The sequence below is a fragment of the Urocampus carinirostris genome, chromosome 13, assembly GCF_059441175.1.
Source record: "Urocampus carinirostris isolate Australia breed hairy pipefish chromosome 13, RoL_Ucar_1.0, whole genome shotgun sequence".
NCBI lineage: Eukaryota > Metazoa > Chordata > Actinopteri > Syngnathiformes > Syngnathidae > Urocampus > Urocampus carinirostris.
Genome location: NC_142361.1, coordinates 25558676 through 25583954, shown reverse-complemented (window position 1 = coordinate 25583954; position 25279 = coordinate 25558676). Strand labels below are relative to the sequence as shown.

General features: G+C 41.6%; 1 protein-coding gene across 1 annotated transcript in view; it reads right to left on the bottom strand.

Annotated features, from left to right (window-relative positions):
* eys (EGF-like photoreceptor maintenance factor) overlaps nucleotides 1-25279 on the bottom strand; it is a 342903-nt gene that overhangs the window by 268793 nt on the left and 48831 nt on the right. Inside the window, exons 8-11 of the mRNA XM_088352009.1 lie at nucleotides 18006-18142; nucleotides 15074-15237; nucleotides 13329-13582; nucleotides 9592-9696 (exon numbers count right to left, since the gene is read on the bottom strand). Of these exons, the coding sequence (XP_088208135.1) occupies nucleotides 9592-9696; nucleotides 13329-13582; nucleotides 15074-15237; nucleotides 18006-18142 (660 nt within the window). The remainder of the gene's footprint in view (nucleotides 1-9591; nucleotides 9697-13328; nucleotides 13583-15073; nucleotides 15238-18005; nucleotides 18143-25279) is intronic.

The window sequence follows — 25279 nt, the reverse complement described above, 5'->3', positions numbered from 1 at the left end:
TCTGTAGTTTATTTTCCTGTGTATTTTGTTGTTTTTGTTGCCGTGTACTCTGCAGTGTACTCCTCCGTGTTTTGTCATGTATTTTGTCATGTATTGTGTAATTAATTTTGTTTTGCATTTTGTTGTGTATTGTGACGTGTATATCATCAAATATTTTGTCTTTTTTGGCACATATTCTGTTGTGTGTATTTTGTCATTAATTATATCTTGTTTTTTTCGCGTATAGTGTCGTGTGTTGTGTATCGTGTATGTGTCGTGTATTTTGTCGTGTATTTTGTCGTGTATCGTATGGAGTATTTTCTCATTTATTTTGTTCTGTGTTTTATAGTGTATTTTGTCATTAATTTGTTTATGTGATAGTCATTTATTTCACCGTGTTTTTTGTCACAGCAAAATGTGATTCAAATGATAGGGGCAGGTCAAACTTATTAGGTATTAGGTTATTAGCTTACTTATTTAAAGTTAAGTATTGATGTGTATTCTAATTTAAATAACATATATTCCTTAAAACTAATAATTGATTAAAGAGGAAAAAAAATACATAAAAATAAAAAAACAAAACATTAAAGAAATACATAAATTAATAAAAAAAACAAACAAACAAAAAACTCACTTATTTATACATTTTATTATAAATATTTCCAGGAACAAACCATGTACTGAAAACAAACCGGAGAGAACCTTGACGACAAAACCAAAATATGTCGACCGTAGCCGAAGGTGTTTTATTTTCTAATATTTGGAATTTTCGAGCGCAACACGACTTTGGGACTCCAAATGGCAAACATTGCTGGAAGCTGAAAACGCGACATGTGCAATCAAGTGGTGATTAAATATTTTTATGGCCAGAAGAAGTCGGCGAATCAGCTGCTTACCCAAGAATGCAAAACAGCCTTCTGCTACAAACTGATTATGGAGACTTTTGCGAACACGCGTGATGGAAAATATTTCACACAATAATGCTCTTCTCAAAGGAGGTGTGAACTGGTACTGTGAGTGGAACTGGTCACAGTAATCTCATTTTTTAGGGGGTTATGACAGGCAAAATCTGTGACCTTCTAACTTAATTATTACTTTTTCTCTTAACATGATTACACAATGAAATACTCTAGAATACATTGGAGGGAAAAAACTAACTAACAGCTTCAGCGACAGACTGCCGTCTCAGTCTTGTACCACGGACAGACTGAGGAGATCTTTCCTTCCTCATGCCATGAGTCTCTTTAACTCCACCCGACGGAGTAAAGGCCCACATTAAACCACACCCCCCACATTGCATATTACCGTATTTTCATTGCAGCGTGTATTCTGTGTATCACCATCTAGATACTCTATATAACACGCTACATTGGGTATTAACACGTCACATTGGGTATTTGTGTATTGTATTCTTTTTGCTTTATTATTGTTTTGTTCTTCAGCGCAGGGATATCTATCTATCTATCTATCTATCTATCTATCTATTATAAAGTCCTGAGCATTTTTTTCAAGCATTTTATAAACATTATAAACTCAAAATTGCAAGATCATTTGCATAACTAAGAGGCGGAGTGACTGTTTAGCCAATCAGAATCCAGAACCCAAATTACGATGCATATCTGTGAAGTAATAACACCGTGAAATGTAAACAGTGTTACAGCTCTTTCTGTGTACCATCTTTCTTTCTAATGTTTCAATGTGGGCACATGCGGCTTATATTCAGGTGGGGCTTATGTATGTACAAAAAGTTTTTTATTTCCCCTTTAAAAATGTACTGGGTGCGGTTTATAATCAGGTAGTGCACCTGATATAGTCTGGAATTTATGGTAAGTTAAAAATGAATTATAGATGTAAGGAAGTAAGGAAGGAAGAAACAGACACAGGAAGTAAAGAAGCGAGGAGTAGCAAGGAAGAGAGTGAGTGAGTGAGTGAGTGAGTGAGTGAGTGAGTGAGTGAGTGAGTGAGTAAATAAGAATACAAGGAAAGAAGAAATACACTTAGAGAAACAAAACAAGAACAGAAGTAAGTAAGTAACAAAGTATGGCGCGACAGAAGGAAGGAAGAAAGTGAGGAAGGCAGTACGGATGTAAATAGGGTAGTAGGTAGGGAAATAATCAAGTTAGTTAGTTGGGGTGGAACAAAGGAAGCAAGTAAGAAAGGAAGTAAAAAAGCAAGTAGTAGGATGTTTGAAGAGGACGGAAATAATAATAAGTAATGAAGGAGAGAAGGGATAAATTAAGGAGGGAACGAAGGAGGAACAAATAAAGTAAGTTAAGAAGTAAGAAAGGAAGGGAAAAAGGGGTTAAATAAATATAATCCATAAATAAATGCATTTAACATTAAAACTATTAGTCTTTATATTTACATATTTTGATCATCATTGTTGTTAAGCAACTAATTTCCAACATGTTACCTAGTGTACTACTACTGTCCTGTAATGCTAAATGTAATTCACCCTGGTCATCCTGGAAGGGGGATTACCATTTGTGAGGCTCCTTCTCAAGCTTTCTCTTTTTTATCATGCTGAGGTTTTGAGTTGTTCCTTGCCCGCATGTTGGTTTAAGATCAGGTAATTGTGTCATTGTAATCATGTGCAGTCCTTTGAGACATTTTTGTGATTAAGGGCTATATAAATAAATGTGATTTGACTTGACTTGACTATTTATTTATTATTTACTATTTTTGTTTTTATTCCTAAAAAATGGTAATCATTTTTATCATTAAGACTAATACTTTTGATTGTAATAACAGTAATTTATCAAAATCCCAAAAAAATCTCACTATTACGAATGGGTCCAGTGGCTGATGTTGGAATTTAATCTACACCAATGTCCTGAAAGTGCATTTCTCATTTTCTCGATTCAACCAATTACACAATGACGGAAGGCCGAGCAGTTTTTACCTTGATTGCCACCGTGACCTTAACCTTTGATAATGCATTTTAATCACGCAACATATTACGTATTCATCCTACCACCCGTATCGTTTTCCAAGCCGCAATTTACACATGTATAGTATTCAACGCTTGGTCAGGATCCCGTTTTGCAATGTCAGAGAATGATCAAAGACTGTGAAGAGTGTGTTTTAAGTCAATCACATAGATATGTTATCTGACTCATACTGGTGGAATGTGAGGTTAGGAAGGGGGGCATTAGCTAGCATTTGCGCATCAAAGGTTACCATGTCAACTCCACTACAAGGGGTCCACCCTTCCCAGGAGACCGGAACCGAGAGCTGGTACACGTCTCACCTCGCAAGGGCAATCTCAGTTTGGCCAGCAAGAAGCAACAGGGCACATCCTAACAAGAAGAACAGGAACAAGGCCGCCCTGGTCGGTCCTGACTAAGTCCCAGCTCAACAAGCAGCCAGAAAACCTTGCTAAGTTAGCTGCCAAGCTTGATCAAGCTAACGGCCAAACCGGTGGGACGAAGCCAGCAACCTCAGAGAAGCCTCAAGCTACCAGCAGTCCTCGTGCCAACCTACTCTCAAGCCTACCAGGATTCCTCATCGCTCTACAGACGAGGACCTAAAGACTGGGCCGTCATCTTCATCGAAGCAGAACTTAGCAGAACATCTCGTGGTTACTAGTAGCGGTTCCGGTTTCCAACATGGCGGCGCGTGTTTACGTTGCGGCTGATTGTTACCCGGTTATCCTACTACTTACAACTGTCCTCCTGCTTTCCTTTTTGGATACATGCGTGGCCAATAAGACCTACAGTCGGGAGGAGCTCATCCGACTAGGTGGGTGTCTAAATTTCGACTTTTCGGGCACTTTTTATACCACCCACGACATCCCAAATGAGCTCCAAAGGGACTCGGGTTCGCCCTGCTTTCCCGCTCCACCGAAGAAAAAGAAGAAAAATCGGAGACGAAGACGGCGAAAAGATAGAAAACAGAAGCGAGGATGTCGTGCAGGGAAGCGTGTGAAGTTGATGGAGCAACGACATGAAGATCTGTCTAATCCAACCATCATTTCTTCGTCGATTCTACGAGTAAACCGACAACCGAAGCCCAACGCACACAACCGGCATCTCGTGACGATCTCTACAAAGGCTACAGCTAAGTCAAATGATTCAAAGCTAAAATTTGGTCTTTTGAATGTTAGATCGCTCGCTCCTAAAGCTTTACTTGTAGATAATATTATTCGTGATTATAAACTTAACTGTATTGGTCTCTGTGAAACGTGGTTACGCCCGGATGAGTATTTAGCTCTAAATTATGCTTCTCCCCCAGATTACGAGAGCAGCCATATAGCACGCACGTTGAAAAAGGGTGGCGGTGTCGCGCTAATCTCTGAAAAATCGCTTAAATTTAATCCACGTACCTCTAATAATTACAAAACGTTTGAGGCTCTTGTGATGCGGTCCCCCCTATTGTCAATTGACGTAATAACTATCTATCGCGCACCAGGACCATACACAACTTTCTTAGACGAATTCGCCGAACTTCTGTCTGAACTAGTAACCTACGCAGACAAAATTATTATTATGGGGGACTTTAACATTCATATGAACTCTCCACTCAGTTCACTCACTGTTGCGTTTCAGTCTATAATTGATGCTTTTGGTTTTAATCAACTGGTTGATTTGCCAACCCATAAAGATGGAAACACGCTCGACTTGGTTCTGACTCGAGGAGTTTCAACCTCAAACATGGCGGTGCTATCGTGTACTACAGTTATCTCGGATCATTATTTAGTTACATTTGAGGTGCTAGCTAAATGTAGTACCAAAAAAACTGAAGGATTCACCGGACGCAATATAAGCACAGGCACAGTTTCTGAGCTCTCCGATATTCTTCCAGGAGCAGTTGCGTCCTTTCCTTCCTACATAGGCTCCATCGAACCACTCCTAAATGAATTTAACGCTACCCTGGCCAATGCCCTGGATTTAGTTGCGCCCATTCAGATTCAGATTCAGATTCAGATCTACTTTATTGTCATTCTAGTACACGTGTATACAGAACGAAATGTCGATGGATCTGACTCCCACAGTTTCCCTCAGTGTCCTTCAGTGTACAGATATAAATAAAGCTGTATTGTGTTATTTACCATAGTGCCGATAGTGCAAGAAGAGACGCTAACCAGATGTGCAAGATGGGCAGTCAGGTTAACAAGTCAGGTACACAGTACCATTATATTGTAAACAATAACACTGTAAGTAATAACACTGTAAGTAACAATAGTGCAGAGATCAAATGTGCAAGGAGTGGCAAGCTATAAAAAAACTGCCACTAGTGCAAAAGTCAAATTAGCAGCCGTTTAGATTTAAGTTAACTATATGTTAGATTGACCATTTAACAGTCTAATGGCCAGGGGGACTAGACTATTGCGGAGCCTGGTGGTCCTGCACCGCACACTGCAGTACCTCTTCCCAGAGGCTAGCAGAGTGAATAGTCCATGATGGGGGTGAGAGGGGTCCCCGGTAATGTTCTTAGCATGGGATAAGCAGCGCTTCTGGCCAATGTCCTGAATGGAGGGAAGTGTAGTCCCGATTATTTTCTCCGCTGTCCTCGTTACCCTCCTCACACTACCCCAGTCGGTAGCGCTGCAGCCTCCACACCACACAGAGATACAGCTGGTCAGGATACTCTCTATGGTGCCCCTGTAGAATGTGATGAGGGATGGTGGGGGCAGGTGGGCTCTCCTCATCCTCCGCAGGAAGTACAGGCGCTGCTGTGCCCTCTTAACCAGAGATGCAGTGTTCACGGACCAGGTGAGTTTGTTTGTGATGTGCACCCCTAGGAACTTGATACTGCTGACAACCTCCACAGCCTTGTTGTTGATGCAAAGTGGGGCATGGTTGGGCTGGTTTTTCCTAAAGTCGACAATGATCTCTTTAGTCTTGTCAACATTCAGGACCAGGCTGTTGTCCTTGCACCAGCCCACCATCTGCTCCACTTCCTCTCTGTAGGCCAGGTCGTTGTCATCCCTGATGAGGCCCACCACCGTTGTGTCGTCAGCATACTTCACGATGTGGTTTGTGGCGGACCTAGGGGCGCAGTCGTGTGTCATCAAGGTGAACAGCAAGGGGCTTAGGACGCAGCCTTGGGGGGAGCCCGTGCTGAGGTAGATGACATCTGAACTGTTCTGACCTATCCGCACAGATTGGGGTCTGTCACAGAGGAAGTCCAGCATCCGGCATAAATTACGACCTAAAAGACGCACACCTTGGTTTAATGATGAAACTAGATCCCTTAAACGAGAATGCAGGAAATCTGAAAGAAAATGGCGCGCTACCAAGCTTGAAGTTTTCCATCAAATCTGGTGTGATAGTTTGTTGAAGTATAAAGCGGCCCTGGCCTCTGCAAAATCAGCCTACCTTTCGAAAGTGATTGCGTCACAAAAGAACAATCCCAAGGCCCTTTTTGACACTGTAGCATCACTTACAAGGCAACAGACTATCCCAGATAGCTCCACCCATTCTGCTCACGACATAATGGTCTTCTTTACTAAGAAGATCCAGAGCATACAGGAAGAAATTGCTAAAGACAATATTAATTCAACACATACTAAAGCACTCAAATCCCTAGATGCACGACATGGTGGCTGTCCAGGGACTTGGTCCCGTTTTAGTGAACTGTCACTCGAAAATCTTAAACAGATGGTGAATACTGCCATACCGACGACTTGCCAGTTCGACCCACTTCCAGGTTCACTTATTAAAGGTCTCTTTGGCGTTCTTGCACCTTCAGTTCTAAATATTTTAAACATATCACTCGCCTCTGGTGTAGTTCCAGCTGCTTTTAAGTCCGCTGTCATTAAACCCACACTGAAACGACCCAACCTAGATCCAGAAAACTTATGTAATTATAGACCTGTGTCAAACCTACCGTTTCTTTCTAAAATACTTGAAAAAGTAGTGGCACAGCAGCTGAATTATTTCATGTCCGATAACAATCTCTTTGAATCGATGCAATCAGGATTCAGGGCTAACCACTCTACTGAGACAGCTCTGATAAAGGTAACCAATGATCTCCTACGGGCAATGGACTCGGGCGCATCATCACTTTTGCTGCTGCTGGACATTAGTGCTGCATTTGACACAGTGGACCATATTATCTTGCTAGAACGGTTGGAAAAATGGATTGGTCTCTCAGGAAACGTCCTATTATGGTTCAGATCTTACCTCTCAGATAGGACACACTGCGTTAAATATGGCGAATTGACATCTGAGCCATTTAGTGTAACTTGTGGTGTTCCGCAGGGTTCAGTGCTTGGCCCCCTTCTCTTCAGCATTTATATGCTTCCACTAGGTGATATTATTCGCAAGTATAACATCAGTTTCCATTGTTACGCAGATGACACTCAACTCTATCTCCCGATGGAGGAATCTACCACACTAAACTGTGGAACTTTGGAGGCCTGCCTCACTGAGATCAAAGAGTGGATGTCACTCAATTTCCTGCGTCTTAACCCTGAAAAGACTGAAATGTTAGTAATTGGTCCTTCTAAGTCCCGTGACTTATTCTCTAAAACCGCAGTGAACTTGGACAATTGCCACATCACACAGAGTGACTCACTTAAAAATTTAGGTGTCATTTTCGACCCTGATCTGTCCTTTCAAACACATGTGAAGAAAATTACTAGAACCGCTTTCTTCCATCTCCGTAACATTGCTAAAATTCGTCCTATACTTTCTCAGTCGGATGCGGAAATCATAATTCATGCGTTTGTTACCTCCCGTCTCGACTACTGTAATGCACTACTTTCCGGTCTTCCGATGACCAGACTCAAGAGTCTTCAGCTGGTACAAAATGCTGCAGCGAGGCTTTTAACAAGGACAAAAAAGTATGATCACATCACCCCAATTTTGGCTAACCTGCATTGGCTCCCTGTTAGCCTAAGATGCGATTTTAAGGTTCTCCTACTACTATACAAAATCATACATGGACTTTCCCCCTCGTATCTTTCAGATCTGATCTGCCCTTATGTCCCGGCCCGAAGCCTTCGTTCCGAGAGCGCCGGTCTCCTGGTGATCCCAAGAGCCAAGAAGTGTTCCGCTGGTTCGAGAGCGTTCTCCATCCGGGCACCGGTGTTGTGGAATGCTCTTCCCCCTGATATCCGATCTGCAACCTCGGTGGAAATGTTTAAATCTAGGCTTAAAACTCACTTCTACTCTATAGCATACGAGTAACCTAATCTTCTTATATGTAATAACTTGTGAAGCCCTTAGAGACTAATTGTGATTAAGGGCTATACAAATAAAAATGACTTGACTTTACTTGACTATTGGTGTGACGTTAAAGGGGGATGTCTATCAAAATCCAATAATGTTATCATCTGGCCAATGTTCTTGTCTATCCTGGAGGATTTTATGCATTTTACTATAAAGGATTATATACGATTAAATACAAGTTACATTTATCGAGTGCAATGAAGATTTTCACTGAGTGGGCTTCAGGTCACGCTGTTCCAAATTCGGAATGTTTTGTCTGGGTAATTTTGATAACAGGACTCTGACGAAGGACGTCAGGCATTGTTTTGATAAACGCTCGGTGATGTTTTGAGTTTCTCCAGACATCGAGGCGAAAGGGTAGACCCCACGTGGGGCTTTCATTGGCACGCCCATGGGAGGAGCCGGCACACCAACTTGCGGAAAAAAACGTGGGCCGAGGAAGCAGAAGATCGAAAGAGGAGGCTTGACAGAGACTCGAGTGACACTAATTCGGCTAATTCGATGGAGTTCACTTAGTTAAATTGTTTAAGTAATTAAATCTGCCCCCGTCTAGAAATGCCGATCTCTTGTCCATATTTTCCCATCAAGAAACGAGCGCGCATTGTTCGGAGAATATAGGTTGTGTTTGGTTAAAGGAGTCAGATAACTAATTCGAACAATTTGGTAAACATTTAAATATTAATCCCTAACAATCCAAATGGTGCCAGTTGTGAACTTCTAGTTGTCTTTGTCTTATTTTTTTATTATTGTTTTGTGTTCTATTCAAGCTTCTTCAGTAGATAATGAGTAAAAGAAAAGTCCATAAATCCGAGAGCGTGTGTGTCTTGATTGAAATATCTTCAGAATTCAGCTAAAGTGTGTGTAGCCACCCTTCAGAAGAACTAAACAAAGTTTTTCATCTGTTTTCCAGACATAACGATCTAAAAACGTGTGTGGTGCTCCCAAAAGGCGAGACGAGTTTTGAAAAGAATAAACTCCTGCCCTTTAATGAAATGAAATGAAATGAAATTATCTGCATATCCCAATAGCGGCCGTGCAGCCATGTAAGGCGCTTATCTGCTTATTGGGGGCATTAGGGGTTCAGTGTCTTACCCAAGGACACCTCGACATATAATAAGGAGGAGCCAGGATTCGAACTGCGATCTCTTGATCCCAAGACGAGCACTCTACCTCCTGAGCTAACGCCGCGCCAATCGGTCCATACATTTTTAGAATAATGTATTTACCAGCCATATCCACCAACACTAAGCCTGAGACACTAAGCCCTTTTCCAAAACATGTCTTGTGACGCGTCAATGAACATCTCGGAAACGAGTACATAAGGGAAATAAAACCACTCCTCTGACGTAAAAGCCGGCAGAAGAGATTGCATCATTAACAGCATCGTGTTTTTCGTAAACACGATCAATGATAATACACGTCCGTTGGCACCTACCAAGAGGACAGTGACAAATGTAGTCGTCCAGCAGATCTATACATAGACCGGAGTTGAGGCACGGCTCCGACCGGCAATCATTGACGTTCTCGTCACATCTCCTTCCTGTAGGGAAACAAATTAGAATGGATCGTCAACGTTTACCCAACAGGGAGGTTCACCGTTACGCTGTTTTTAGTGGCGGGCATCTTACATCTACGCCTTCTATATATGCAAACGAAAAAAAGAAAGAATATGGGGTGAATGATTTTATACATTTGACTATAAAGGATTTTATACGATTGAATACAAGTTACATTTATTGAGTGCAATAAAGATTTCCCCCGAGTAGGCTATAGTTCAATGACAGGTCACGCAGTTCCAAATGCCAAATATTTTGACAAGGGAATTTTGATAACAGGACTCTGACGGAGGACAGCAGGCATTGTTTTGATAAACGCTCTGTTGTTTTGGTTAATTCCAGACATCGCGGCGCTCTTCTCCGAGATGGTGGAGCCCAGGGGGCTTCATTGGCACGCCCATGGGAGGAGCCGGCACACCATCTTGCGGAGAGGCGTGGGCCGAGAGGAGAAAGGCTGGAAGACTTGTCACGAGACGTGGTGGCGTGGAAGGTGACCGGACCAGAACAGAGGCAGGAGGCATGAAGGGAGAACTCAAATGCGTTGACGATCCGTAAGTTTTATTTAATAAAATAAAAGTCGCCCAATACTCCGGGGCAAAACAGAACAATACAGAGTTCCTCCGGCACGAACTCAACGGGACATGGCATAACAGACTAAAACAGGACAAGGCATAACAGACTAAACAGGACAAGGCATAACAGACCGGGACTGTGAAGAATGAGTAGTAATGAACCCGCAACCGCAGAGCCCACCATGCAGCCTTAAATACAGACCCACCATTAGTGGAACTGCTTTCAGCTGTTGCCCAGGGGGCGGGGCAGACTGGTCACCAAGGCGACCGTGACAAGACTTCAGAAAAGGCTTCCCAGAGACTCCGACGACACTAATTCGGCTGATTCAGCCATCTTCGATGGAGTACACTTAGTTAAATCAATAATGGAATTAAATCTGCCCCCGTGTGAAAATGTCGGCTTTTCTTGTCAATCTTTTCAATCAAGAAACAAGCGCGTATTGTTGGGCGAATGTAGGTTGTCTCTGGTTAATGGAGTCAGATAACTAATTCAAACAATTTGGTTAACGATACATTTTAATATTTAAAACCTAATTGGGGATACATGTCTTTCACATTAAAGTGAAAAACGTAAATCATGTGTATGAATGAGTAATAGAACAAATTCATGATTGCATTAAAGCGTTGTTTTAGCTAACACAATGTCAGGGGTGGGCGATTTTTGGAATCAGGGGCCACATTAGGTTAAACAATTTGGCTAAGGGGCCAATCCAGGAGACTTATCCACAACCTTTAATTTCTGAATAAATATAAATACAGACATCTACATGTTATATTGCTTCGTATTTGTTTTAAATGGATTCGTTTTATCAACATTGTATTGAAAAACATGCAAAGCAAAATAGTATACTTTGGTAGCAGTTTTCAGCACAGAATTTGATTTATTTAGCTTTGTAGTATTCCTGTTGGCCTGAAACGGCATGTACCCAACAATGCTGTACTTGCCCAAGACACACCAGGAAATGGTGTCCTTGGACCATCAGTTCTAAATATTATAAACATATCACTCTCCTCAGGTGTAGTTCCTGTGGCTTTTAAGTCCGCTGTTATTAAACCTACACTGAAACGACCCAACCTTGATCCAGAAAGCTTATGTAATTATAGACCTGTGTCAAACCTACCGTTTCTTTCTAAAGTACTTGAAAAAGTTGTGGCGCAGCAGCTGAATGATTCTATATCCGAGAACGATCTTTTCGAATCCATGCAATCAGGATTGGGGGCTAACCACTCTACTGAGACAGCCCTGATTAAGGTAACCAATGATCTTCTACTGGCAATGGACTTTGGCGCTTCATCACTCTTGTTGCTGCTGGACCTTAGTGCTGCCTTTGATACTGTGAACCATAATATCTTACTAGAACGGTTGGAAAATGGATTGGTCCCTCAGGAACCGTCCTCTTAGGGTTCAGATCCTACTTCTCAGATAGGACACACTCTGTTAGATATGGTGAAATGACATCTGAGCCTTGAGTGTTACCTGTGGTGTTCCCCAGGGTTTAGAACTTGGCCCCCTTCTTTGTAGCATTTACATGCCACCGTTAGGTGATATTATTTGCAAGTATAATATCAGTTTCCACTGCTACGCAGATGACACTAAACTATATCTTCCGATGGAGGAATCTGCCACACTAAGCAGTGGAAATTTTGGAGGCCTGCCTCACTGAGACAAAAGAATGGATGTCACTCAACTTCTTGCGCCTTAACTCTGAAAAGACCGAAATGTTAGTTATCCGTCCATCTAAATGACTTTTTCTCAAAAACTGCTCCTAACATTGACAAATGTAATATCACCCAGAGTGACTCAGTCAAAAATGTAAGTGTCATATTTGACCCCAATCTGTCCTTTAAAAAACACATTAAGATTATTACTAGAACAGCTTTTTCCATCCTCGCAACATTGCTAAAATTCGCCCTATGCTGTCTCAGTCGGATGCGGAGATTATAATTCATGCATTTGTTACTTCCCATCTCGATTACTGCAAAGCACTCCTTTCCGGTCTCCCGAAGTCCAAAATCAAGAGCCTTCAGCTGGTACAAAATGCTGCAGCGAGGCTTTTAACTAAGACAAGAAAGTTTGATCACATTACCCTGATTTTAGCTGACCTGCAATGGCTCCCTGTTAGCTTAAGATGTGATTTTAAGGTTCTCTTAGTAGTATATAAAATCATGCATGGACTTATGTGTGAATGGCTAAGTGTGAATCACATTGTAAAGCGGTTTGGGAGGTCTTCGTTGACTTGAAAAGCGCGATTTAAATGCAGACCATTTACCATTTACTTGCTCCATCATATCTTTCAGATTTAATACCCCCCTATGTTCCGGTCCGGAGCCTTTGCCCTGAAAATGCTGGTCTACTTGTGATCCAAAGAGCCAAGAAGATATTCGCAGGCTCGAGAGCGCTCTCCATTCGGGCCCCGATGCTGTGGAATGCTCTGCCCCCTGAGATTCTTTCTGCAATCTTAATGGAAATGTTTAAATCTAGGCCTAAAACACACTTATATTATATAGCATATGAATAACCTATATATTATGTTTACAATATCTGTGTATTATTTGTTATTGCAACATACATTGGTCATCCTGGAAGGGGGATTACCTCATGTCAAGGTTTCTTCATTCCCCTTATGTTGAGGTTTTTGAGTTTTTCCTCGCTCTCCTGTAGGTTTTAGATCAGGGGATGGTGTAATAATAGCCTGTAGTTTACAATAAACTGTGCAGCCCTTTGAGACTCTGTGCGATTAAGGGCTATACAAATAAACATGACTTGACTATCTGTTTTGGTTTGTTCATCGACTAAATTGACTATTGGTTGGTCGGTTCCCTTAACCATTAAGGTGATATTGGCACCACTTCCTGTGGTGTATCTTGGGCATGTACAGTCTATTGGTGCCCATCCCTCTCCAGGCCAAAGCGGATTAATATCTGCAGAATGGTTAAGAATAGTGTTTCTTTTCCTCCTCTTGAAAAATAAAAAAATAGATAAAAGTCTCAGTGACGTAATGTAATACACGGGCTATATTTTTAGTACGTAAATATCGTCTTACCCTCAAACCCCAGGGGACAGTGGCATCGATAATCCCCGACCAGGTCCTGGCACCGGGCCCCTTGGGCACAGGGCGAAGAGTCGCATTCATCGGTTTCCTTTTCGCACAAATCTCCCTCGTATCCCACGTCGCATCGGCAGCTGAAGTTCGACAGCTGATCCAAACAAACTCCGTGTTCCGAGCAGACGTTCTCCGTGCAGGTATCCACGTCATTTTCACAGAAGGAGCCGGAAAACCCTTCGGGACAAAGGCAACTGGAAAACCAAAAAGGATTCATGTGTACCATATACTGACAGGAGAAATTACGAAGCTGTCACTAAAGATGCACTTATTTATTTTTAGCGACCCGCTCTGTCGAAATGAGTCGCAGGTAGCAACGTTCTATTTTTAAATACGGGCCAAAAACTGAGAAAAAAAACTGGCAAATCCTGAAAAAAAAAAAAACTTTACATTTTTCTGTCACGGTTGCCATGGCGCCCAATTGGCCTCGCCCGAGTGGCGCCAGCTGCGGCTTGTTGACAGATACGCTTCACTTCTATTTAAGCTTAGTGCTCTTACTTATCTTTTGTCTGTCCGTCAACAAACGTCTGCCCTGCAAGACGTAGGTTTTGACTCTGTCCGATTTCCTGCCTGTTTTTTCCTGTCAAGTATCGTTCCTGTCTATTTTTCTCCTGTTTATTATTGATCTCCAATTTCGTTCCCGCCTAGTTTGTCCTGTTTAATTTCTATATCCTGTTTTGATATCAATCCTGTCTGTTCTGTCCTGTCCTGTATCGAACCCATCATTCCGATATCTGCCCGGGCAATTGGTATTTATCTCGTCGGCCTCTGGCTTCCTGTCATTCCACGCCAGACTCCTGCCTAACGTGCATGACTGCCCCATTCCCCGTAAAATAAAAGGCTTGTGTGAGAAATGTCACGCATTCGGGTTCTCCTGTTCCGGTTCATGTCATTTTCACTATTTTGAAAAATATAACGTTCAAAAACACCTCGATTTCCATTATCCACATAAATGGAGAGGTACCAAAAAACAGAGATCAATGTTTAATATTTCTGCTTCGTTGGCGCCAACAGCCGCAGACCCTGATTGGCTGTTGTACTCTTTTCAAACCCCCGCCTTCCTGTCAACATTCGTCGGATCGTCTGTGAACCTTAGCTACACGCAAGGCAAGCTTTTTTGACTACTGACTCTATCCTGCCCTGTTTTCTGTCTGATTCCCGATAACGACCTCTTATCAGAACCCGTTTTTTGCTCCTCCGTCCCAGCCATCGACCTGTTTTTTCTCGCTCTCGACATTGCTTTCGCTTGACACGGAAGTGCCACTCCCGCGTTTCCAGCGATCTGCTACCGGTGACTGACGATTACCGGATCGTGGGTGCAAGCCCTTTCTTCCTTCCAAATAAAGCTGAGTAAAACTAACGCAATTGGGTCCGTTCCTGGTCCGTGACATTTTTGGTCTTAAATTACAGTGCACAACTACCTATAACCGTGGAACTATAAAACACAATATTGAAATCAGGAGATAAGCTTGTACGTGCGTTAATAAAAATAAACACAATGGAGGGGGACACACACTCACACACTGTCCTCATACTCCTCTTACCCGATCACTCCTTCCCTTGCATTCCCCTGTGCCATCCCGAATGTGTTTGAGAGGGACCACATCTCATTTTATGTTGATTTAGTGCGTTTTACTGACTTTTTTTGCCTATAAATTTAGGTGCATCGCTACCTATAAACTCACCTATAACCGTCAATTTCATCCACACAAGTGGCGCCATTTTGACACCAGTGTTGCACGCAATCGTTGATATTCCTGCGACAGTTGTGACCCGACCAACCACGTCTGCAGATACACGTGTAGCTGTTGCCACTATTCAGGACGCAGCGGCCTCCGTTGACGCACGGCTACCAAAGAAGAGACGTCAGAAAACATAAAGTCACTATATATATATATATATATACATATATATATATATATATATTATCTACATGTGATATTTTACATTGCCCATGTCGTTATTTCACAATACAGCTTCTAATCATTTCCTCCTCCTGGCAGCCTGAGAATGGGCCTCATTACTGGAACATGATACTCATGAATACTGATCCCAGCTTGATACTGTATTCGCTTGCTATTTCACGTTGCATCTAAATCATGTCTTACAAGGCGAGATCAATGACCACAAAGGGCAAAAGCTCCCGAGAGCTCGCTTTCTAAAAAAAAAAAAAGAAGGAGGATGGGAGTGGAAAAAAAAGACAGTTACAGAGTATTTATGTTCATATGTGCTGCAAGGTTTATGCAAATCCTATTCAAGATAGTTGTTTTTTGATGTAGCTCCACTTATGTTTTTCATTGTCAGTGAAATGTATTTTCATATATTTTCAAACATTATTTTCGTGTAAAAAGTAGCAGATACAAATTGCTGTTGAAAATAAAAGGAACAAAAGTATTATAAAAATGATGTATAACAAAGTATCATAAAATATCGTGGTCATTTACAATGTCTATAAGAAGTTGTGGTTTTCAGAATCATTTTTTCGTCGTTCAATATTTATCCTATTCCCTAAAAATGCAAAAAGGAGAGTATTTAAAACAAACCCAATCAGATACAAGTTCTCTTTTTAATTGATTTCTAATAAATATTTGTAAAAGCAGTATGTAACTCATAACTCCCTGCAAAACCACCCTTTTTTATCCTTTTTTAATCCCCCCAAAAATGTTAAAAAAATACATTAAAATAGGAAAAATAATACCTTGTATACTTACTGGAGAGGCCAAAACATTCCTGATTAAAATTAAGTTTAAAACACAAAGAATGCTTAAAATAAACACAATCATTTGGAGAAGGCAGATACTATTTACCATTCTGATTTATTATTCTCTTTGTAATTCTTATGAAAAAAATGTCATCTCAAAATATATCTGGGAGTTTACTTTTTGTATTATGTACCCATTTTAAAATGGTACTGTATGAAAACAGGAAAAGAGGGCAACCAAAATTAATTTGTATTTTGAATGAAGATTTAAAAAAAAACACACATGGGAAAAAACTTTCCTAATTAAAATTAAACATTAACAAATCAACCACGTCAAACATTAACCACAGTTTTTGTTCTGTTTTAAAGATAAAATAAATTAAAATGTGAAAAATAATGAAGGAAACTAAATATATATTGTTTTGCAGTGAAGCACCATCATATATTTTATGAAAATTTAAAAAAATATATAAAAAAACTAGAGGTGTGTTCCCAATTCAAATAAAACTGCACCAATAAAAAATACCGTATTGTCCGCACTATAAGGCGCACCGTGTTATAAGGCGCACCTTCAATGAATGATATATTTTAAAACTTTCTCCATACATAAGGCGCACCGCATTATCAGGCGCTACAGTAGAGGCTGTAGTTACGTTATGCAACCATTAGATGGTGCCGCGCTAAAGGAAATGTCAACAAAACAGTCAGATAGGTCAAACTTTATTAATAGATAACAAACAAGCTTTCCACAACTCCATTCACTCCCAAAGTGAATAAACAGCTGTTTTATTATTTTTTCTGAGGTAAAGCATTTTCGTGACACATCTTTAACATCTTTGAACAACAGCAAGGCATAACATTTTACTTTTCCTCCATTTAGTCAACACGCCAAAAAACGTCTGATACTGTTATGGTAAATTAAACGTTAGTGCAATCGCAATATAGTGACAGTCGTAATGTGCAAAAACAATAACAAGTGCAAAACAATAACAATAAAGCAATTACATAATAACTGTAAAATGTAAAACATGAACACACAAAAGAAAAAACATAAAGCTCAGCTCCTCATCTACGAATCCCTCGAATTATTCTTCTGCAGTGCAGCACTTCTACTTGCTGCTCTTTGTTCAACAACCCACTGTTCAAGTGTGGCCATCTCGCTTTATTGCCACAGAAACTTTGTTTAGTCTTCTTTACTTGGTGCAGCTCATTCTCATGCTTCCTCCACTTCTGCACCATCGATTTATTAATGTCAAACTCTTGCTGCTGCTCTATTTCCGTGTTCTACTGATCGCCTTGAGTTTAAACTCTGCGTTGTAAGCGTGTCTCTTAATAGGAGACATTTCAGGGTCTTTATACAAACGCACGAATAAAAAAGAATCGTTGTTTAATATTTCCCGGTATGCACGGCGCACTTCTTCGACGCAAAAAAGTGGAGTCGGTGGCTGCTTACTGTAAGTTGCGAGAACTGTCGCGGCTCAATATCGATCCATATATAAGGCGCACCCGATTATAAGATGCATAGTCAGCTTTTAAAAAAAAAAATATATATATATATATATATATATATTTTAGGTGGGCCTTATAGTGCGGAAAATACGGTAATTGAAATGACAAAATTTACAACTAGGTAATTCATTTTGTTTGGGATGAAGATGTTAAAAAAGATGCTCCTTTGACATTTTAAGTCACCTGCCACAGGGGCATAAACATTCCTATTTAAAATTCAACGGAATTCAGAAACAATCCAACAATATATATATATATTTTTTTCACAGCATGTGCTTTTGCTAGTTACATGCATATATTTTGCAATTAAAAAATCTACAATATTTTCCATCCTGTACAGACAACTCTGTCATTTAAATAAGTTCATTTCTCCACACATTCAAATACGACAATAAAACTGGACTGACCTGAACACTTGGAGGGCATGGTACTCGGCAGGTATAGTTCAAACCGTCAGCAAGATCCAAACATTGAGTCGGAGGCGGACATGAGCTGTTCAACCCGCAAGCGTCAATGTCCAATTCGCAGTTTTTGCCCTGAAAACCTTAAAACAACAACAAAACACAGTTTGTAAGGAAGTATTAAGGCTTATCGTTATGGTTATTTATTCATTTAAGTAGGGATGCATGATGTTTCTGGAACAATAACGGCTAAATATTAGGACACGATTATGAGCCCAATAGGATACAAAAAGATCAGATGCATAGTCAAGTGAAGGCACGCTGTAATATGCAATGAGGAGACGCAACCACAAAAGATTCTGAGCATTCGTGTTTCTCATTAGAATATATTTTGCGTTTTGAGTTTCAAAACTTGGTTGTGTCTCCTCTCTTCCTCTTCTGAATGTTTATAAAGAACTGGAGACCTTGCCCACTAAAGGTTCTAAATATTTGTGTACATCATGAGAATATATTTTGATTCTTTTATAGAAGAAGTTGCACAACTTGGTTGTGCCTCCTCTATACCTCAACATGATGTGCACCAGGCACTGGAGATCTCGCCCACAAAAGGTTTTAAGCATTTGTGTACCTCGTGAGAGAATATTTTGATTTTTTTTTTTTTTTTATAGAAATAGTTGCACTACTTGATTTTGTCTCCTCCTTACTTCAACCTGATGTGCACGAGGCACTAGAGACTTTGCCCACATAATCTTCAAATCCTTTGTGTAACTCATGAGAATATAACTGGATTTTTTTACAGAAGTAGTTCCACAACTTGGTTGTGCCTTTTCTATACCTCAATAAGATGTGCACCAGGCACTGGAAATCTCACCCATAAAAGGTTCTAACCATTTGTGTACCTCGTGAGAATATATTTACCTTTTTTTATAGAAGTAGTTGCACTACTTGATTTTGCCTCCTCTATACCTCAAATTCGATGTGCACGAGGCACTGGAGACTTTGCCCACAAAATCTTTCAAGCATTTGTGTACGTCATGAGAATATAACTGGATTTTTTGTAGAAGTAGTTCCACAACTTGGTTGTGCCTCCTCTATACCTTAACAATATGTGCACCAGGCACTGGAGATCTCACCCATAAAAGGGTCTAAGCATTTGTGTAACTCATGAGATTATATTTACCTTTTTTTATAAAAATAGTTGCACAGCTTAATTTGCCTACTCTATACCTCAGCATAATGTGCACAAGGCACTGGAGACTTTGCCCACAAAATCTTCCGAGCATTGGTGTACCTCATGAGAATAACTGGATTTTTTTAGAGAAGTAGTTCCACAACTTTGGTTGTGGCTCCTCTGTACCTCATCATGATGTGCACCAGGCACTCGAGATCTTGCCACAAAAAGTTACAAGCATCTGTGTAACTCATGAGAATATATTTTGATTTTTTTTTATAGAAGAAGTTGCACACCTTGGTTGTGCCTCCTCTATACTTCAACATGATGTGCACCAGGCACTGGAGAGCTCACCCACAAAAGGTTTTAAGCATTTGTGTACCTCGTGAGAGAATATTTTGATTTTTTTTTTTTTTTTATAGAAATAGTTGCACTACTTGATTTTGTCTCCTCCTTACTTCAACCTGATGTGCACGAGGCACTAGAGACTTTGCCCACATAATCTTCAAATCCTTTGTGTAACTCATGAGAATATAACTGGATTTTTTTACAGAAGTAGTTCCACAACTTGGTTGTGCCTTTTCTATACCTCAATAAGATGTGCACCAGGCACTGGAAATCTCACCCATAAAAGGTTCTAACCATTTGTGTACCTCGTGAGAATATATTTACCTTTTTTTATAGAAGTAGTTGCACTACTTGATTTTGCCTCCTCTATACCTCAAATTCGATGTGCACGAGGCACTGGAGACTTTGCCCACAAAATCTTTCAAGCATTTGTGTACGTCATGAGAATATAACTGGATTTTTTGTAGAAGTAGTTCCACAACTTGGTTGTGCCTCCTCTATACCTTAACAATATGTGCACCAGGCACTGGAGATCTCACCCATAAAAGGGTCTAAGCATTTGTGTAACTCATGAGATTATATTTACCTTTTTTTATAAAAATAGTTGCACAGCTTAATTTGCCTACTCTATACCTCAGCATAATGTGCACAAGGCACTGGAGACTTTGCCCACAAAATCTTCCGAGCATTGGTGTACCTCATGAGAATAACTGGATTTTTTTAGAGAAGTAGTTCCACAACTTTGGTTGTGGCTCCTCTGTACCTCATCATGATGTGCACCAGGCACTCGAGATCTTGCCACAAAAAGTTACAAGCATCTGTGTAACTCATGAGAATATATTTTGATTTTTTTTTACAGAAGAAGTTGCACACCTTGGTTGTGCCTCCTCTATACTTCAACATGATGTGCACCAGGCACTGGAGAGCTCACCCACAAAAGGTTAAACGCACGTATGTACCTCATGAGAATAAATTTGATCCTTTTTCTAATAGAAGTAGTTGCGCAACTTAGTTGTGCATCCTTTATACCTCAAGATAATGAGCATCAGGCACAGGAGATCTCACCCAATGAAGATTTGAAGCATGTATGGTGCTCATTAAAACCTGGTTGTGTCCCCTCTCTACCTCTATGTAATGTGCCTGAGGGAATGGAGAAGCATTTATGTTCCACATCAGAGTATATTTTGTTTTTCTTTAGAAGTGGTAGCAGAACTTGATTTTGTCTCCTCTCTACCTCCCCGTAATGTGTGTGAGGCACTCCTGAGCTCATTCAAGAAGGATTCCAAACAATTATGTACCTCATGATAATGTATTTCAATTTTCTATCAAAGTAGTTGTACAACTAGGTTTTTGCCGCTCCTATACTTCAACATGGTGTGGCCGAGGCACTGGAGTTTTCACCCCAAAAATATTCAAAGCATCTATTGTCCTCATTAGAATGTATTCTGATTTTCAAAAGTACTATTGTACGAATTGGTTTTGCCTCATTCATACCTCAACGTAATGTTCACTAGGCACTGGAGATTTCGCCCCAAAAATATTCCAAGCTTAGATTGTCGATAGAAGTAGTCGCGAAACGTGGTCGTGTCACCTCACTACCTCTCTGTAATATTTGCAAGGCACAAAGATATCTTGCCCATTTATTTTTATAGAGTGGGTAGCCATTTTGTATTGGAGCATTTGTATAATGTGACATAAATCACATAATCCTATGCACTTTCTGCAATATCAAGACTCACTGGCCACTTTATTAGGTACACCTGTCCAAAAACTCGTTAACATTTCATTTCTAAACAGCCAATCACATGGCGGCATGTAGACAAGACAGTCCCTCAAGACAATCTGCTGCAGGTCATGTCATGATTGCTGATTCAGGGCACCTGTGACTGCCCAATTGGCGCCAACAGCCCTGAGCGCTGATTGGTTCAAAGACTCTTTTTAAACCCCCGGCTTCCAAGAGGAAGCTGTCAGACCGTTTGCGAACCTTTGCTCCCAGCTAGGCAAGCTCATACCTTCCGACATTTTCTTGCCCTGTTTTCTCCTGCCTGATACCTGTTACCGACCTGTTTCTGGACCCGTTCCTGGACCCGTTCCTGGACCCGTTCCTGCCCTGCTCTATCATCCCGACCATCGACCTGTTTTTCCATGTTTCCTGCCTGATACCTGTTGCCGACCTCATTTCTGGACCTGATACCGCCCTTGCTCTCCCGTATCGGCTATCGACCAGTATCCCTGCTGCCTACGTTTATCCTCGCTCGACACGGAAGTGCCACTTCTGCGTTCCTGCCACCTGCTATCCGTGTCCGTCGATCATCGGATCGTGGAAGCCAGCACTGCTCTCTCTCTCCTTATAATAAAACTGAGTAAAAAAACGCTACTGGGTCCCCTCTCTGTTTCTGGCTTGTGACAGTTCAAACCGAGCATCAGTGTGGGTAAGAAAGGTGATTTGAGTGACTTTGAACATGGCATGGTTGTTGGTGCCTGAAGGGGAGGTCTGAGTATCTCAGCAACTGCTGATCAACTGGGATTTTCACTTATAACCATCTCGAGGGCTTACAGAGAATGGTCTGAAAAAGAAAAAATATCAACTGAGCGGCAGTTCTGTGGGCGGAAAAACCTTGTTGTTGCTAGAGGTCAGAGGAGAATGGCCAGACTGGTTTGAGTTGATAGAAAAGCAACAGTGACTCAACTACATAAGATAGGCAGAAGAGCATCTCTTAACGCACAGTACGTCGAACTTTGACGTAGATGGGCTACAGCAGCAGAAGACCACGCCAGGTGCCACTCCTTTTAGCTAAGAACAGGAAACTGATGCTCACATTAGCACAAGCTCATCCAAATTGGACATTACAAGATTGGAAAAATGTTGCCTGGTCTGATAAGTCTCGATTTCTGATGAGACAATGGGATGGTAGTGTCAGAATTTGTCGTCAACAACATGAATGCATGCATCTATATTGCCTTGTATCAAGGTTTCAGGCTGGTAGTGGTAGTGTAATTGTCATGACTACTGATGCAGGACACCCTACTCTGCTCCGTTGGCACCAGCAGCCTCGGACGCTGATTGGCTCCCTGCCACCTTTTAAACCCCCGGCTTTCTGCTACCCGTTGTCAGACCGTCTGCGAACCTCAGTTACACGAGGTGAGCTTTTTGACTCTGACTCCCGCCCGTTTTTGCTCCCGTCTGTTTCCTGGCTTTTTGACCCGTTTTGGCTCCTGACCTCATATACTCTGTTTTCCCCGGTTTTTGACTCGCTTTGGCCCCCAACCTCGTCTACTCCAGTCTCCTGTTTTTTTGACTTGTTTCTGGCTCCCTTACCCCGGCTACTGACCTGTTTTTCTGTTCCCACCCTCGCTTGTCACGGAAGTCCCACTTCCGCGTTCAGAACAAACGGCTCCCCGCGACCCGCAAGCTCCAGATCGTGTGTACCCTCCTTTCCCTTTTTCCCAATAAAACTCTGTGAAACGTTACGCTACTGGATCCTGTCTCCATTCTGGTTCCTGACAGTAATGGTGTGGGGAATATTTTCTCGGCACTCTTTGGGCCCCTTTGTTACCAATTGAGCATTGTTGCAATGCCAAAGCCTATCTGAATATTATTGCTGACCTTGTCCATCCTTTTGAGACCACAATATACCCAACTTCTTATGGCTACTTTCAGCAGGATAATGCACCATGTCATAAAGCTGGTATCATCTCAGAATGGTTTCTTGAGCATGACAATGAGTTCATTATACTTAAAAGCCTTCACAGTCACCAGATCTCAACCCAATAGAGCATCTTGTGGATGTGGTGGAACGGGAGATTGACATCATGGATGTGCAGCCGACAAATCTGCCATCATGTCAATATGGACCAAATTGTCTGAGGTTCCAGCACCTTGATGAATCCAAAAAGATTTGAGGCGGTTCTGAAGACAAAAGGGGGTCTAACCCGTTACTAGCATGGTGTACCTAATAAAGAGTGGCCAATGAGTGTATACATCAGTATTATGGTGTTCATAACAATATATTCTGTATTGTAGCTAATATTGACAAAAACTATAAAAATAATGGCCTATAATTGAAGTCACTACTTTAAAACATGTATTATACCAAAACAGAACAGACAGAGTACCCAGACGCGTAATGCTCTCATACAAGCTTTATTTCACGGGAACGGGGCAGTCATGCGCGTGAACACAAACGCCAGTGATTCGGCGCTCGCTAGGCGGGAGAAGTGAGACAGAATACCGGCGCGGAGAAACAGGAAGCCAGAGGCAGACAAGATCGATACCAGATACACGAGCAGATACCGGACAGACTGGATCGATACCGGGCAGGGCGAGCTAGTCGGGATCGATGCCGGATACTGGCGTAAGATAGCAGACAGGATGAGACAGGCTACAGGATACCGGACACTGGAGACTGGAGCAAGATATCAGACAGGATGAGACAGGCTGGATTGATAACGGACACTGGAGACTGGCGCAAGATATCCGACAGGACGAGTTAGACAGAATTGATACCAGATACTGGAGTCAGATATCAGACCGGACGAGACAGACAGGGATCAATACCGGACACTGGAGACTGGAGTCAGATATCAGACAGGACGAGACAGACAGGATCAATACTGGATACTGCAGACTGACGCAAGGTATCAGAAAGGATGAGACAGGTGGGGTCGATACCAGAATCTGGAGACTGAAGCAAGATATCAGACAGGACGAGATAGACAGGATCGATACCAGATACTGGAGACTGGAGTCAGATATCAAACAGGACGAGACAGACGGGATCAATAACGGCTACTGCAGACTGGCGCAAGATATCAGACAGGATGAGACAGGTGGGAATCGCTACCGGAACCTAGAGACTGGAGCAATATATCAGACAGGACGAGATAGACAGGATCGATACCAGATACTGGAGACAGATATGAGACAGGACGAGACAGACGGGATTGATATCAGACACTGGGAACTGGAGTCAGATATCAAACAGGACAAAATAGACGGGATTGATACTGGAAAGGGTGAGCTAGACGGGATAGGATACCGGATACTGGCGCAAGATATCAGACAGGATGACACAGGCTGGACCGATACCAGGTACTGGCGCAAGATATCAGACAGGACGAGATCAACGGGATCAATACCAGATACTAGAGTCTGGAGTCAGATATCAGACAGGAAGAGATCGACAGGATCGATACCGGATACTGCGGACTGGTGCAAGATATCAGACAGAATGAGACAGGTGGGATCAATAACAGAAACTGGAGACTGGAGCAAAATCTCAGACAGGACGAGATAGACGGACTCGATACCAGATACTGGAGTCTTGAGTCAGATATCAGAACACGAGCCGATACTGGATGGACGGGATCGATACTGGGCAGGATACACAAGCAGAATACCTGACAGAGTCAAAATACACATCATGCGGGTGCAGAGGTTCGTTGACGGACGGTCAAGGGGTGAGCTAAATTAGGAGGGAAGCCAATCAGGCAACGAGCCGCAGCTGGTGCCAAACGGGCGAGGCCATTTGAGGGCAGTGGGCAACCGTGACAGAATAACTTTATTGTGATTGTGAACAGAAATAAAGACAAACTTCAAAGTAATTGGATTTTGCATCCGTTTTTTTCTTTTTTAATATATAACATGCAAAAAAACGATTGCTTCTCAGTATCGGTCTCCAGAGGCAGAATTGTATCGTTCATTTTTGCATCGTTAGGGAAAAAAATAAAAGTTATGGTGCCTCTCTAAATTTGACATATA